The sequence below is a fragment of the Ahaetulla prasina genome, chromosome 9 (genome assembly GCF_028640845.1).
Source record: "Ahaetulla prasina isolate Xishuangbanna chromosome 9, ASM2864084v1, whole genome shotgun sequence".
Taxonomy (NCBI): domain Eukaryota; kingdom Metazoa; phylum Chordata; class Lepidosauria; order Squamata; family Colubridae; genus Ahaetulla; species Ahaetulla prasina.
The window spans coordinates 33,919,458-33,932,957 of NC_080547.1; the positions used below are offsets into that span (position 1 = coordinate 33,919,458).

The window sequence follows — 13,500 nt, forward strand, 5'->3', positions numbered from 1 at the left end:
TAAAAGGACCAAGGTTGGAGACCCCTGGCTTACAGAACAAAATTATAATCAGTCATGTCCATTTATTTCATATTTGTTTGTTTATCATCAAATTCATCAAACAAAAATTACAAATTCAAACAAGCAAAATGAAAAAAAATGTGAAAGGGACAATAAGGTACATTTATGCACTCCCACTTAAGGACCTCTTAAATAGGGGGTGAGGTCCACAGAAGTTAAGTTGGAGTTAAAACTATGAAAATTAATAGCTGAGACAACTGAACTGGGGAGAATATTCCAAACTTTGACAACTCTATTGCAAAACAATTTTGTTAAAATCAAATTTAAAATGGTTTACATTTGGTTTAAAGCTACATGTTCATTATTTTATTTCCAACACATTTATTTCCAATGTTCTCCAGATGTTTGAGGTTGTACTTTCAGAATTTCCAACTACCTAGAAATTCTAGCTGTTGCACACTTAGCATATCAGAAGACCCAAGGCTAGGACCAGAAGGTCAGGATAGATAGACCTGGAGACTCCTGGGAAAATAAGATACAATGATAGGATAACTCCATCGATTCCATTCTATATAAAAAGAGGAAAATTAAAAGAGGAAATATATACTAATAACTTGACTGTGTTCTGACTGATAATGGAATCTTTCTCGAAAACTTTACATGCAGTGATGTTGAATGGCAACAAAATATAATATAGTTTAGTTATTGGGAAATAATAACTGTTGATAGGAACTCTTCCAGTATTGTCCATTTTCATATTGCTAGAGTTATTTTTTATTATTTTAGGGGGACACAGTGGCTCAGTGGCTAAGATGCTGAGCTTATCGATCGAAAGGTTCAGTGGTTCGAATCTCTAGTGCCGCGTAATGGGATGAGTTCCTGATACTTGTCCCGGCTTCTGCCAACCTAGCAGTTTGAAAGCACGTAAAAAATACAAGTAGAAAAATAGGGACCACTTTTGGTGGGAAGGTAACAGTGTTCCATGCACCTTTGGCGTTGAGTCATGCCAGCCACATGACCACAGAGACGTCTTTAGACAGCACTGGCTCTTTGGCTTTGAAAGGGAGATGAACACCGCCCCCTAGAGTCAGGAATGAGTAGCACGTATCTGCGAGGGGAACTTTTACCTTCACCTTTTAGAGTTATTTTGCTCTGTGTTTAAAGGACTCAGAAAGTAGTTCTGGATCTGGCCTTTTGAGAGCACCAGTCTCAAGTACTTGTCTTCATCTGTTCTTTTTCAGAACATTTACTATCGAGAAGATTCCAGAGTAGTAAAGTGGGCTTTTCTCTTGTAAAACATAAGTAAATGGAATTACATAGAACTAATATGTTCTTTTTGTTGTTGTTGTTGTTAATTGCGAAGTTGTGTCCAACCCATCACAACCCCATGGACAATGTTCCTCCAGGCCTTCCTGTCCTCTACTATCCTCTGAAGTCCATTTAAGCTCACGCCGACTGCTTCAGTGACTCCATCCAGCCACTTCATCCTCTGCTGTCCTTTTCTTCTTTTGCCCTCCATCTTCCCCAGCATTAAGCTCTTCTCCAGGGAGTCCTTCCTTCTCATTAGGTGGCCAAAGTATTTCAGTTTCATCTTCAGGATCTGGCCTTCTAAAGAGCAGTCAGGGTTGATCTCCTCTAGGACTGACCGGTTTGATCGCCTTGCAGTCCACGGGACTCTCAGGAATCTTCTCCAGCACCAGAGTTCAAAGACCTCAATTCTTTGGCATTCAGCCTTTCTTATGGTCATGCTTCTTTTATATATCTTTTATTTACAACAACAGTGGACAATCTTGTTTCTGCTGAGAATTGTATTCCCTCAGCCTTTTTCTTTGGGACTGTAAAGCAGAAGAAGAGAGAGAGGCAGAGATGTCTATTCCTGACTTTCCCATTTTTCTTTCTTTCCTGCTCTCTTTACCTTCTTTTTCAAGCAATAGACACAGAACTCTTCCCAGGACTCTCAAACTCCTACCAAAAAGCTTGGAATTGGCTCAAGAACTAAATTGGCTGAGGGCCTCAGTGTGTTAACTCACCTACCCTTGATTTACAGCATCATCTTGCTACTCAGAATAAATATTCTCTAGGCAGTTGATCATAAAATATAAGTGCCATTAGAAAAAGTAAAACACCTATAATAAAATTTAAATTAAGTTCAAATAAACGGAATAGAACCAAAGATTAAAAATATAGGGGGATTGGAGGCAGTTTGCAATAATAGTTGTGCAAGAACTAAAGAAGCCATAAAATATTTTAAGACTGATTCACTTGGGCATGTGAAAAGACCTTCAGCTAACTTCCAATGGTCTGACTATTGAAGCTTCATACGATGAAAACAAATATTCCTCTTCATATTTTTTAGTATATTTTTATTTTATTCTTCAATTAAACCTTGATCTTCATTGACTCCAATAATGTTGTTTCTCCTCCTCCTCCTCCTCCTCCTCCTCCTCCTCCTCCTCCTCCTCCTCCTCCTCCTCCTCCTCCTCCTCCTCCTCCTTTTCCTCCTCCTCCCTCTGCCTTCCTCCTCCTGCATTTCTTGGAGATTTCTTGTCCAAGTACTAACCAAGTCTAAACCATCAGATTTTTTTTTTTAGCCTAGACAAATTTGGCCAGGTGCCACCATCTCTTTTTTTTTTAATTGAAAGAGTTTTAAAAAACAAAAACATTTTTCCCCCTTTTTTCCCCCCTCCCTCCCAAAAAAAAAACCCCTTCCCCCCTCCCTCCCCGGCTTCCCGGGTCAATCACAAGGTATTGTTATACATAAACCAAACATAGAATAAAATTTTCCCTTCCAATCCAAATAACCACATCCAAAGCTTTTCATCTCCCAACCCCCTCCCCATTACATAAAATAACTTTCTAATTATTCAAAGGCAATCTGATATTTCTTAATCTGATATCTGTTTTGTAGATAATCAATCCATTTTTCCCATTCAATTAAATATCTTTCCTGCGTATTGTCTTTTTAAAAAGCTGAGATTTTAGCCATCTCAGCCAAATTAATAACTTTCAATATCCATTCTTCTATTGTAGGTATCTCTTCTTTCTTCCAGTATTGTCCAATCAACAGTCTTGCTGCTGTTATTAAATTCAGAATCAATTTAGTCTCAATCCCTGTACAATCCGTTATAATTCCCAAAAGGAAAAATTGTGGCAGGAACTTTATCTTCTTCTTCAGTACATTTTGAATAATCCACCAAATTCTTATCCAAAAGACCTTAATTTTCTTGCAAGTCCACCAAATATGAAAATATGTAGCATCATCACAATCACACCTCCAACATTTCGCTTGGATATTAGGATACATACATGATAATTTTTTGGGATCTAAGTGCCATCTATAAAACATCTTATAAAAATTTTCCCTTAAATTCTGTGCTTGTGTAAACTTAACATTTCTAACCCAAATTTTCTCCCATGTTTCCAACATTATTGGTTCCTGAATATTCTGTGCCCATCTCTTGAGACTGGTTCCACTCATATTTATCTTACCACAATTCCACTTATTTAGGCCAAAAAATAATACCTAATAGAAGCTTATCACTTTCCTGATGGGAATTCTAGTCTAGGATTCATCTATCTTAATCCAACATATTTAACATTTCAAATTAGCTCTTAAGCAGAACCACACCTAATTCCCACATCACAAATTTGCATTCCCCATGTGTGAATGGGGCAATGCATATGGATATGCATACGGATAGTATTGTGGTATTTAAAGACCTGGACTTGACCCAAAAGTGCTTTTCCAAAAGACAACTGGACTTTCTTTTTTTCCCCTTGTCTCATGCAAGAAGCTTCTTCAGTTGCCTTTTGAAAAAGCAGCTTTGGAGCAACCATGACCTAGACGATTGACAATCTCCATAGACATTTAGGCCTGGACTTTTTTTTTTTTTATTTACATTTATATCCCGCCCTTCTCTGAAGACTCAGGGCGGCTTACAGTGTGTAAGGCAATAGTCTCATTCTATTTGTATATTTACAAAGTCAACTTATTGCCCCCACAACAATCTGGGTCCTCATTTTACCTACCTTATAAAGGATGGAAGGCTGAGTCAACCTTGGGCCTGGTGGGATTCGAGCCTGCAGTAATTGCAGGCTGCTGTGTTTTAATAACAGGCTATCTTACAGCCTGAGCCACCACGGCCCCTTGAGAATAGGTAAAGGTAAAGGTTCCCCTCGCACATACATGCTAGTCATTGCCAACTCTAGGGGGGGGTGTGCTCATCTCCATTTCAAAGCCGAAGAGCCAGCGCTGTCCGAAGACGTCTCCGTGGTCATGTGGCCGGCATGACTCAACGCCAAAGGCGCATGGAACACTGTTACTTTCCCACCAAAGGTGGTCCCTATTTTTTCTACTTGCATTTTTTATGTGCTTTCGAAACTGCTAGGTTGGCAGAAGCTGGGACAAGTAACGGGAGCTCACCCCGTTACACGGCAGCACTAGGGATTCGAACCACTGAGCTGCCGACCTTTCGATCAACAAGCTCAACATCCTAGCTCCTGAGCCACCGCATTCCCTGGACTTGAGAATATCAGATACCAATTTCCAACAATTGTAGAATCAAGAAGATAAAATTAGAAGGGGAGTGTTATAAATGTTTTTATTTATTTATTTATTTTTGTCACAACAATATATGTAGGTATCATACAAAAAGATTATATAGTAAATAAACACATATATGGGTAAATATAAGGAGGTATAAGCATATATATAGGAAGGAGAAAAGAAAAAAACAAACAAACAATAGGACAGGAACGGTAGGCACGTTTGTGCGCTTATGCACGCCCCTTATGGTCCTCTTAGGAATGGGGTGAGGTCAATAGTAGAAAGTTTTTGGATAAAACTTTTAGGATTATGGGAAGAGACCACAGAGTCAGGTAAAGTATTCCAAGCACTGATGATTCTGTTACAGAAGTCATATTTTCTGCAATCTAGATTAAAGCGGTTGACATTAAGTTTAAATCTATTAGTTGCTCTAGTATTATTGCAATTAAAGCTGAAGTAGTCTTTAACAGGAAGGACATTACAATAGATGATTCTGTGAGTTAAGTTTAGGTCTTGTTGGAGGCGACGGAGTTCCAAGTTTTCTAAGCCTAGGATTTCAAGGCTGGTGGGATAGGGATATTTTATTGTTTTCAGAGGAATGGAGAACTCTTCTTGTAAAATATTTCTGGACACGTTCAATTGTATTGATGTCAGAGATGTGGTGAGGGTTCCAAACTGGTGAGCTGTATTCTAGAATTGGTCTAGCAAATGTTTTATATGCTGTGGTTAGTAGTGTGGTGTTTTTGGAAAAGAAGCTACACAAAATTAGGTTTACAACTCTTAGAGCTTTTTTTGCTATGTAGTTGCAGTGGGCTTTGGCACTTAGATCATTTGACATGAAAACTCCAAGGTCTTTGACAGGATGGGGGTCGTCTGTAAGGTAATGTCCATCTAGTATGTATTTAGTTTTTGGGTTCTTTTTTCCTATATGTAAGACTGAGCATTTGCTGGTTGAAATTTGGAGCTGCCAATTTTTAGACCAAGCGGATAGATGATCAAGGTCGTTTTGAATGATAGAAGTATTGTCTGTGGTGTTAAATAGTTTGACATCATCAGCAAAGAGAACACAATTACTTGAGATGTGGTCACAAAGATCATTAATGTATAGTATAAAGAGTGTTGGTCCAAGGACGCTGCCTTGAGGAACGCCACTCTTGACAGGAACAGGATTCGATAAAGCATTGCCAATTTTGACCACTTGTTGTCTGTTAGACAGAAAAGCAGATATCCATTTGTGGAGGGGTCCTGAGATGCCATAGGATGTTAGTTTTAGGAGAAGTTTATCGTGTACTACTGAGTCAAAAGCTTTGCAGAAGTCTATGTAGATTGCATCTATTGATTTGCCTTGATCGAGATTTGAAGTCCATATGCTTTTGCAGTGGAGAAGTTGTAAGTTACATGATAACTTTTTCCTGAAACCAAATTGTTTGTTGGAGAGTAGGTTGTTAGTTTCTAAGTGTGAGGTAATGGATTGGTTGATGATAGATTCCATGACTTTGCAGGTGACGCAGCAAAGGGAGATCGGTCTGTAGTTTGTTGCCTTATAGCACAAAAATAAGGCAATCCTCTAGAATTTCTGTGGGTGGAAGACTCTGAGAATAACTGATATATGAATTTCTATCATTTAAATTCCCAGCAGTCTAGTAAAATGGCTTAAAGTGAAATGCAGAAATTTGCCCAAGGCTACATAATGAACATAATATGCTCGGTAGAAGTTTAACCCTTTGTCCCTGATAGGGGCACTCAACATCCCATCCATAGTAGCTTTTGGATGTCATTGCTTTTTTTCTTCATTTTATCTTTCCTTCCCATTATGCATGCTTCTTTGCTAAATTTTATGAAGCTCACAGAAGAAAGGAAAGCATATTTTCTAGAAAATTCATGGGCTGGAAGTAAGAGAGGGTGTGGGGAGTGCGTACAAATTAGGAGAAAATGTTGTCAAAATTAGGGAAAGTATAAACATGAGGATACATGAGGGGAGGAAAGGAAATAAGACTCTGTTCTACAAAAATGCTGGGTTGATAAATTTGAAAAACAAAAGAAGCAAAGAGAAAAAGTGGACATTTGGAGAAATGGTGTCAAAAATACAGGCAGTTTTTGTTTGGACTTCTAAAAATACGTGCCTTGATGTGAAAAATCTTATAGAATGGAAACAATTTTTGAAAAAAACAATGGAAGTGAACAGAACCAAATTCAACTCTATGGCCAGTTCCAGACCTTAACTTGAGGGAACTGAACCTTATAAATAGATTTTGGACTTTCTTCTCACCCTACAAAGAGCTCTGTGACCTCAGCTGCACCCTTGAAAATGCCTCTGTCGTTAAAGTATCCTGATGGAGTTCTAGCTTCGGTGTGGACCTTCCCTGGGAAAGTCAGTTTTGCTACAGAGTAATGTCTGAATGGCCTTTACACTCAGGGAAAAGGGAATGGGACGTTCACTGAGCTTCTGACTGTGGTATTTGCATATATAAATTCATTCTCTTTGCATTCCTTCTATCTTTCCTTATTTGACTCCAGGGTGACAAAGTTTAGAAGAATCTCTGGTTCCCGATCATTTCAGATCTTGCTTTATGGGCGCAGCCAGAGATGTCATTTTAATCTGTTTTAATTGACAGTTTCCTTTTTCCGACAGTCAGTGGATATCCCCCTGATGGTTCCAGCCACAGGGCACAAACACATTGGCACAAAGCAACTAAATGATATCAGACTTTAATTTCTTAAAAACCGGAAGATGTCAAGCCCCTTCTCTTTCCTCCCCTTGCAGATTCTTCTTAAAATTCTTCCTCAAGTGCAACCAGAACTGTTTGAAGACCGCCGGAAACCCTCGAGATATGCGACGATTCCAGGTAAGCAATGTGGGATCGGCTAAGTAAGTTGTCTGTTTTTTGTTTTTTTTTCCCTGGCAGTATCTCTGTGTTGCTCATCACTGACGCTGCAGGTAATAAACGAGATGACAGTAAATGATAACCCCCATCATAGATTGTGGAAGGTTTTTGTTCTCTGTGTTTATCATGTTCAAGCTTTGCTTCCTCCCATTTTTTGGGGGGCTGGGGGGTAGGGGGAGGAAAATCCCCAAGGGACATTGCACCAATTGGAGATGTGTATTTGATTTGACACTCCAAAGTAAGACGCCTGCATGTAACAGGGCCTGCATACGGGAACCTCACTCAGATCTTTCTACATTTTTCAAAATATCCTCCTTAATGTGCCAGGAAGTTGTATACTTCCACAACACACACTTTAGGTTTGTTCTCAACTGTAGCTATTCCAGCCCTGGTCACTTTAAGAACTCTCCCTAGTTAAAGCGAATAGGCCCGTGGGAGGCTGACCCAGCTGCTTTTGAAGAATATCTGCCACTAGTTTCATCATAGCTGATGGTGATGAATTGAAAATACTGGCTAATAATAACACAGGAGGAAGTGAAGGGTTCTGGTGAAGGGAGGCAAGGCGGATGGGGAAGAGGGTTGAGGGGATGTAGGCACTAAATCTTATTTATTTTTCTCTCTCTTTGACACCCCTTAATCGTTTAAGCCTGGTGGCACAGATGTAAGACTTTTACAATGATTCCCACCCCCATCTTCTCACTATAAATGGTTCTGAACCAGTGATGGGTTGCCCCTGGTTCGGTCTGGTTCTTGCGAACCGGTAGTAAAACCAGGGGCAGGCTCCGTCCACCCACCCGGATGTCATCATAGACGATCTGCGCATGCGCAGAAGCTTCTGTGCACGCGCAATCCCATTGCGAACCGGTAGTAAAAATAAGTAGAACCCACCCCTATTCTGAATTATTTTTGCTGAGTCTGGTTACCATTGCTTGATGCAGGTTTCCCTCAGTTTAGAAACCGTAATTCAGTCTGGAATTATGACAATTCGCCACGGCCAACTTGTTGCAGCCAACTTGCCACAGGACAATTCACTGCAGGATAAGAATTACACTAATGTCAAAGAATTGGTGGGATAGAATCATTAAAGAAAGGTTGCAAAAGCAGGGACAGAATGAAATGGGAATGGCAAAAATTAAAATAATTTGTTTTAATTTATTTTAAATAATGAAATAGAATTGTTAAATTGTCTCACAGCAGGGGTGAAATGCTTCTGGTTTGGACCGGTTTGGCCGATCCGGTAGTGATAGCGGTGGGTGGTTTGGAGAACCGGTAGCAAAAATCCCTGCCCCACCCCCGCCCATGCCCACCCAATTGCCCAGTTGCTGGCTTGCTGGGTTTTTTTTTAAAATTGCTTTTAAAAGGTAAAAAAAAGGCTCTGATGATCACAGCTGAGCCACGCGATTGTCAGAGCCTTTTTTTACTTTTAAAAGCATTTTTTTACAACCTATGCGGCCAAATAGGTTGTAAAAAAAATGCTTTTAAAAGTAAAAAAAAAAAGGATTGCGCGCCACAGTTGATCACCCCCCCCCCCAGCAGGCTATTCTACTTACCCCATGCCTCCTTTTGGCTTGCAATGCATGCGCGTGCACCTCACATTTGGTGTGTGATATGCACTGCGCATATGCGCACGCAGCGTGCATGCGCAGCCAACGAGCCGGTAGTAAACCGGTTCAGATTTCACCACTGTCTCACAGGCTGTGGCAAGTGGTTCCATTCTGTGGAATTATAGTCGTAACTTGTGGAGGAGGTTAAGTGGTTAAGGGCGTTCATCTATGACCGCTCCCAGTTCCACAACATTTTTTGCAGTGGTTGTTAAGTGAACATAGTGGTTATTAAGCAAGTCCAATGGGAGCTTGTGTGTGTGTGTGTGTGTGTGTGTGTGTGTGTGTGTGTGTGTGTAACTGGAAGTAAATATTAAAAACCAGGAAAATCTGCCCAAAATTGACAGACATCTGCAATATTTATATAGTGATCAGTGATACGAACATTTCTGTTTGGCTTCTGTAAGTTAGTTGTGCTATGCTTACCCCAGTGAAGCACCAGGAAGTATCTCAATTTGCTTCACTTGCACACAAACACACATCAACACAGATACACACACTACCAGCTTGAAAGAGTCTTTTATAGTCAAGGAGAACCCAACTTTCATCCAAGTGAAATATCAGCTCAATGATTTGTGAAGCCCTAATTTTTCAAAGCTGCATCTTCGCAGAGAAGGTAGATTGGAATAATTTAGGCAGTTGTTTGTCCTCTTTCCTGAAGTTTCATTTTGTCTCTGCAGAAAGCAGAAGGGGCCATACTAGTAGGGCTGTCCAGAGCATTTTCTGCATTGCCATAAAGAGCCATGTCTTTTTCTGCGTTCACATCAGTGGTGAAATCCAATTTTTTTTTTACTACCGGTTGTGGGCGTGGCTTGGTGGGCATGGCTTGATGGGCGTGTCAGGGGAAGGATACTGCAGAATCTCTATTCCTGCCCCACTCTTGGGGGATGGATACTGCAAAATCTCCATTCCCACTCCAGGGGAAAGATATTGCAAAATCTCCATTCCCACTCCAGGGGAAGGATACTGCAAAATCTCCATTCCTGCCCCACTCCAGGGGAAGGATACTGCAAAATCTCCATTCCTGCCCCACTCCAGGGGAAGGATACTGCAAAATCTCCATTCCCACCCCATCTGGGGCCAGGCAGAGGTGGTATTTGCCAGTTCTCCAAACTACTCAAAATTTCCACTACCGGTTCTCCAGAACCTGTCAGAACCTGCTGGATTTTACCCCTGGTTCACATGGCATCTGACGATAACGGCCCTAAGTTCCTAGGCAAAGGTCTCACTGGGAATGAGTGGAGGTCTTCTGGTCCAACCCCATGCTCAACCATTTCAGAGAAAATTGTTGGAGCAGCCACAACTTCTGGAGGCAACCCATTCCACTGATTAATTGTTCTTACTTTTTGGAAATGTTTCTCTCCTTGAGTACTTTCCATCCATTGCTTCTTTTCTTGCCTTCAAGGTGTTTTTGAGAATAGGTTGGTTAACCTTCTCTTTCTTGTTCCATCCACTCAAATATTGGAACCTTGCTATCATGTCAAAGCCCCTCCAAGCCTACTTTCATTAAACTAGACCAGGGGTCTGCAAACTTGGCTCTTTTAAGACTTGTGGACTCCCAGAGTTCCTCAGCCAGCAAAGCAAGTCTTAAAAGAGCCAAGTTTGAAGACCCCTGAACTAGACATTTCCTTTAAGAACTTCTATATCCCCTAATTCTGCTATCATCTCCTTCTCCATGGATGCTGTGATTTTGACTGCCTAACAGTTTGCACTTTGTTCTTCGGTATAAAGTGAACAAATGTTAAACAGCTTTTAATCTGAAGATCTGAAAATTACCACTCAGCCTTTCACACAGGGTCAAGTGTTTTTAACATGAATGCCATCCCAAAGGATTGTTATGCCTTCTGCACTTTAAAACACACACCTTCTGTTACCTTTCATCCCAGGACCAGCCCTCAGCATCAACAAAAACAAATAAGCTGTTTAATGGTTTTGCTTCAGGTTACTGAGGACACTTGTCAGTCCAAGAAATTAAATAACCCAGAACTGATGAAAGATACAGATTGCATCCAGGCAGAAGAGAAGGATAAATGGGGCTATAGCTTAGAGTCTTGATTGAATGAAGCTGCTTTGATAATAGTGTAAAATAAAATGTTTGGGTGGAGTTAATCTCAGAGCTAGTTCATTTTCAATGCTTACAGTGTATATATCTGCGTACAGAAAGAGAGAAAGATATGTACACACTACATATGTTTATGTTAAAATGATCTAGCTCTCGGATCTTAAGTGTTTTGGGTGTGTATGTTTCAGCTTGCCAATAATGTGCAGCTGAGAATAGATCACACGTCCCAATTTCATGCATCCCAAAGAATTAACCTTGGCTTAAAAAAAAAAAAAGGCTTCATTTGAGCTTGATAGCAGCAGAATAAATAACTCCCCCAAAGTACCAGTGAGTGACAAAATTTCCAGAAATTTTGGGATTCAGCTGGTTAAGACTGGTTCGGGCGAACCGGATGCTAATTTTACATCTGGTTCACCGAACCGGTAGTTGCAAGGACTGGTTGGCCCCACTCCACCCACCCCTCCCCTCCCAGAAATCTCCACACCTACCATGGCCACGACCACCCTGCAACCGGGCAGAAAACCGGTTGCTAAAATTTTTGAATCCCACCCCTGTCTACATGTGTATCTGACTGCACCTGCTTTTCTGTACATGGAATACAAGAGTAATTTGCCCATCAGTGCACACTGAAGTACATAAAGGCAGTCCTCAACATACAACCACATTTGGACCAGAATTCCCATTGCTAAGCAGGATGGTTGTTAAGTAAGTTGCAGTTGATTTTACAGTCTTTTTTTTTTTGCCACTGCTGTTAGGTGAATCACTGCAGATGTCCAGCTTTCCCCATTAGCTTTGCTTCTCAGAAGCCAGCTTGGGAAGGTCACAAATGGCTACCATACAACTGTCATAAATACATCCTGGTTACTCAGCATCCACATTTTTATCACATGATGGTGGGGATGCTGTGATAGTCGTAAGTGTGAGGAAAGGTCATAAGTAACTTTTTTTCATTGCCGTTACAACTCCAAATGGTCACTAAACAAATGGTTGTAAGTCAAAGATTTCCTGCATACGGTGTGCGAGAGAATATCTTGCCACTATCTTAAAACATTTGGCCTTTTTCTCCTTCCTGGTTGTAATTTGGAAGGAGAACCAGTTGTGCAAATTATTTCATTAATCTAGTTAGATGCAATGTATTTGAATGGATCTTTTAGCCTGGTTGAATAACCTACCAGTAGAACAACAAGAGACAAATTGTGACCTTGAAAACTTTCTTTTTTAAAAGTAAATATTTTTTTTCTAATGTATTTAGCTTCTGTGCAGACACATTTCAGAACAAAGGGAAAAGTAATCATTGTCCTGGACAGATTTGATACAGATGAAATAATCTGGAATTCTGGAATTTGTTTGGATTGTTCACACAAGCTGATGATTTATAGACATTGATGCATGTGACATTTTCCTTTTTTTTTTGCTCCATATTAGCTGATGGATTTAACCCTGAATTATTTAAAACAGTCTTTTCACAGTAGCTAAGTATATGAGGGGTGGAATGGATGGTATCATGTTTACTGGGACGCAATAGGTTGAAAGACATTGCCAGTGCCACCAGTCAGGCTAAGGCCACAAAATTAGTAAAGGTAAAGATTCCCCTCGCACATACATGCTAGTCGTTGCCGACTCTAGGGGGCGATGCTCATCTCCGTTTCAAAGCCGAAGAGCCAGCGCTGTCCGAAGACGTCTCCGTGGTCATGTGGCTGGCATGACTTAACGCCAAAGGTGCACGGAACGCTGTTACCTTCCCACCAAAGGTGGTCCCTATTTTTTCTACTTGCATTTTTACGTGCTTTCGAAACTGTTAGGTTGGCAGAAGCTGGGACTAATAACGGGAGCTCACCCCGTTACACGGCAGCACTAGGATTTGAACCACCAAACTGCCGACCTTCCAATTGACAAACTCAGCTGTCTTAGCCCCTGAGCCACCACATCTTTTAGGCCACAAAATTAGGACTTATAAATTGTGGGATGGGATTGTGAACTAAGGCATAACTCAAGCCCAAAGAATAACTAAGGATTGAAAAATAAACCATTGCTCAGGAAGGCCTTCTTATTCCAGCAAACATCAATCAGTACAGGAAGTACTTAACTCCCTGATGCTGAGTTCATATTTCTTGGGTTAGAAAATATCCTGGATGGGCAGAGTCAGTGTGGAGCTTGAGGCCACGTCTAGACAAACAGTCCTCTGAAGCTCAATCAATCAGAATAGAGCTGGAAAGGACCTTGGAGGTCTTCTAGTCCAGGGGTCTCCAACCTTGTCAACTTTAAGACCTGTGGATTTCAACTCCCAGAGTTGAAGTCCACAGGTCTTAAAGTTGACAAGGTTGGAGACCCCTGTTCTAGTCCAACCCTGTGCTCAAGTAGGAGATTCTATACCAGTGATGGAGAACCATCTCTCTGGGCATGCAA

At 40.8% G+C, this 13,500-nt stretch overlaps 1 protein-coding gene across 4 annotated transcripts in view; it reads left to right on the plus strand.

Annotated features, from left to right (window-relative positions):
* Window positions 1–13,500, plus strand: part of EBF2 (EBF transcription factor 2) — a 316,154-nt gene that overhangs the window by 217,993 nt on the left and 84,661 nt on the right. For all 4 annotated transcript variants that reach the window (XM_058194605.1, XM_058194604.1, XM_058194607.1 and 1 more), the window contains exon 7: window positions 7,311–7,392. In XM_058194605.1, the coding sequence (XP_058050588.1) occupies window positions 7,311–7,392 (82 nt within the window). The remainder of the gene's footprint in view (window positions 1–7,310; window positions 7,393–13,500) is intronic.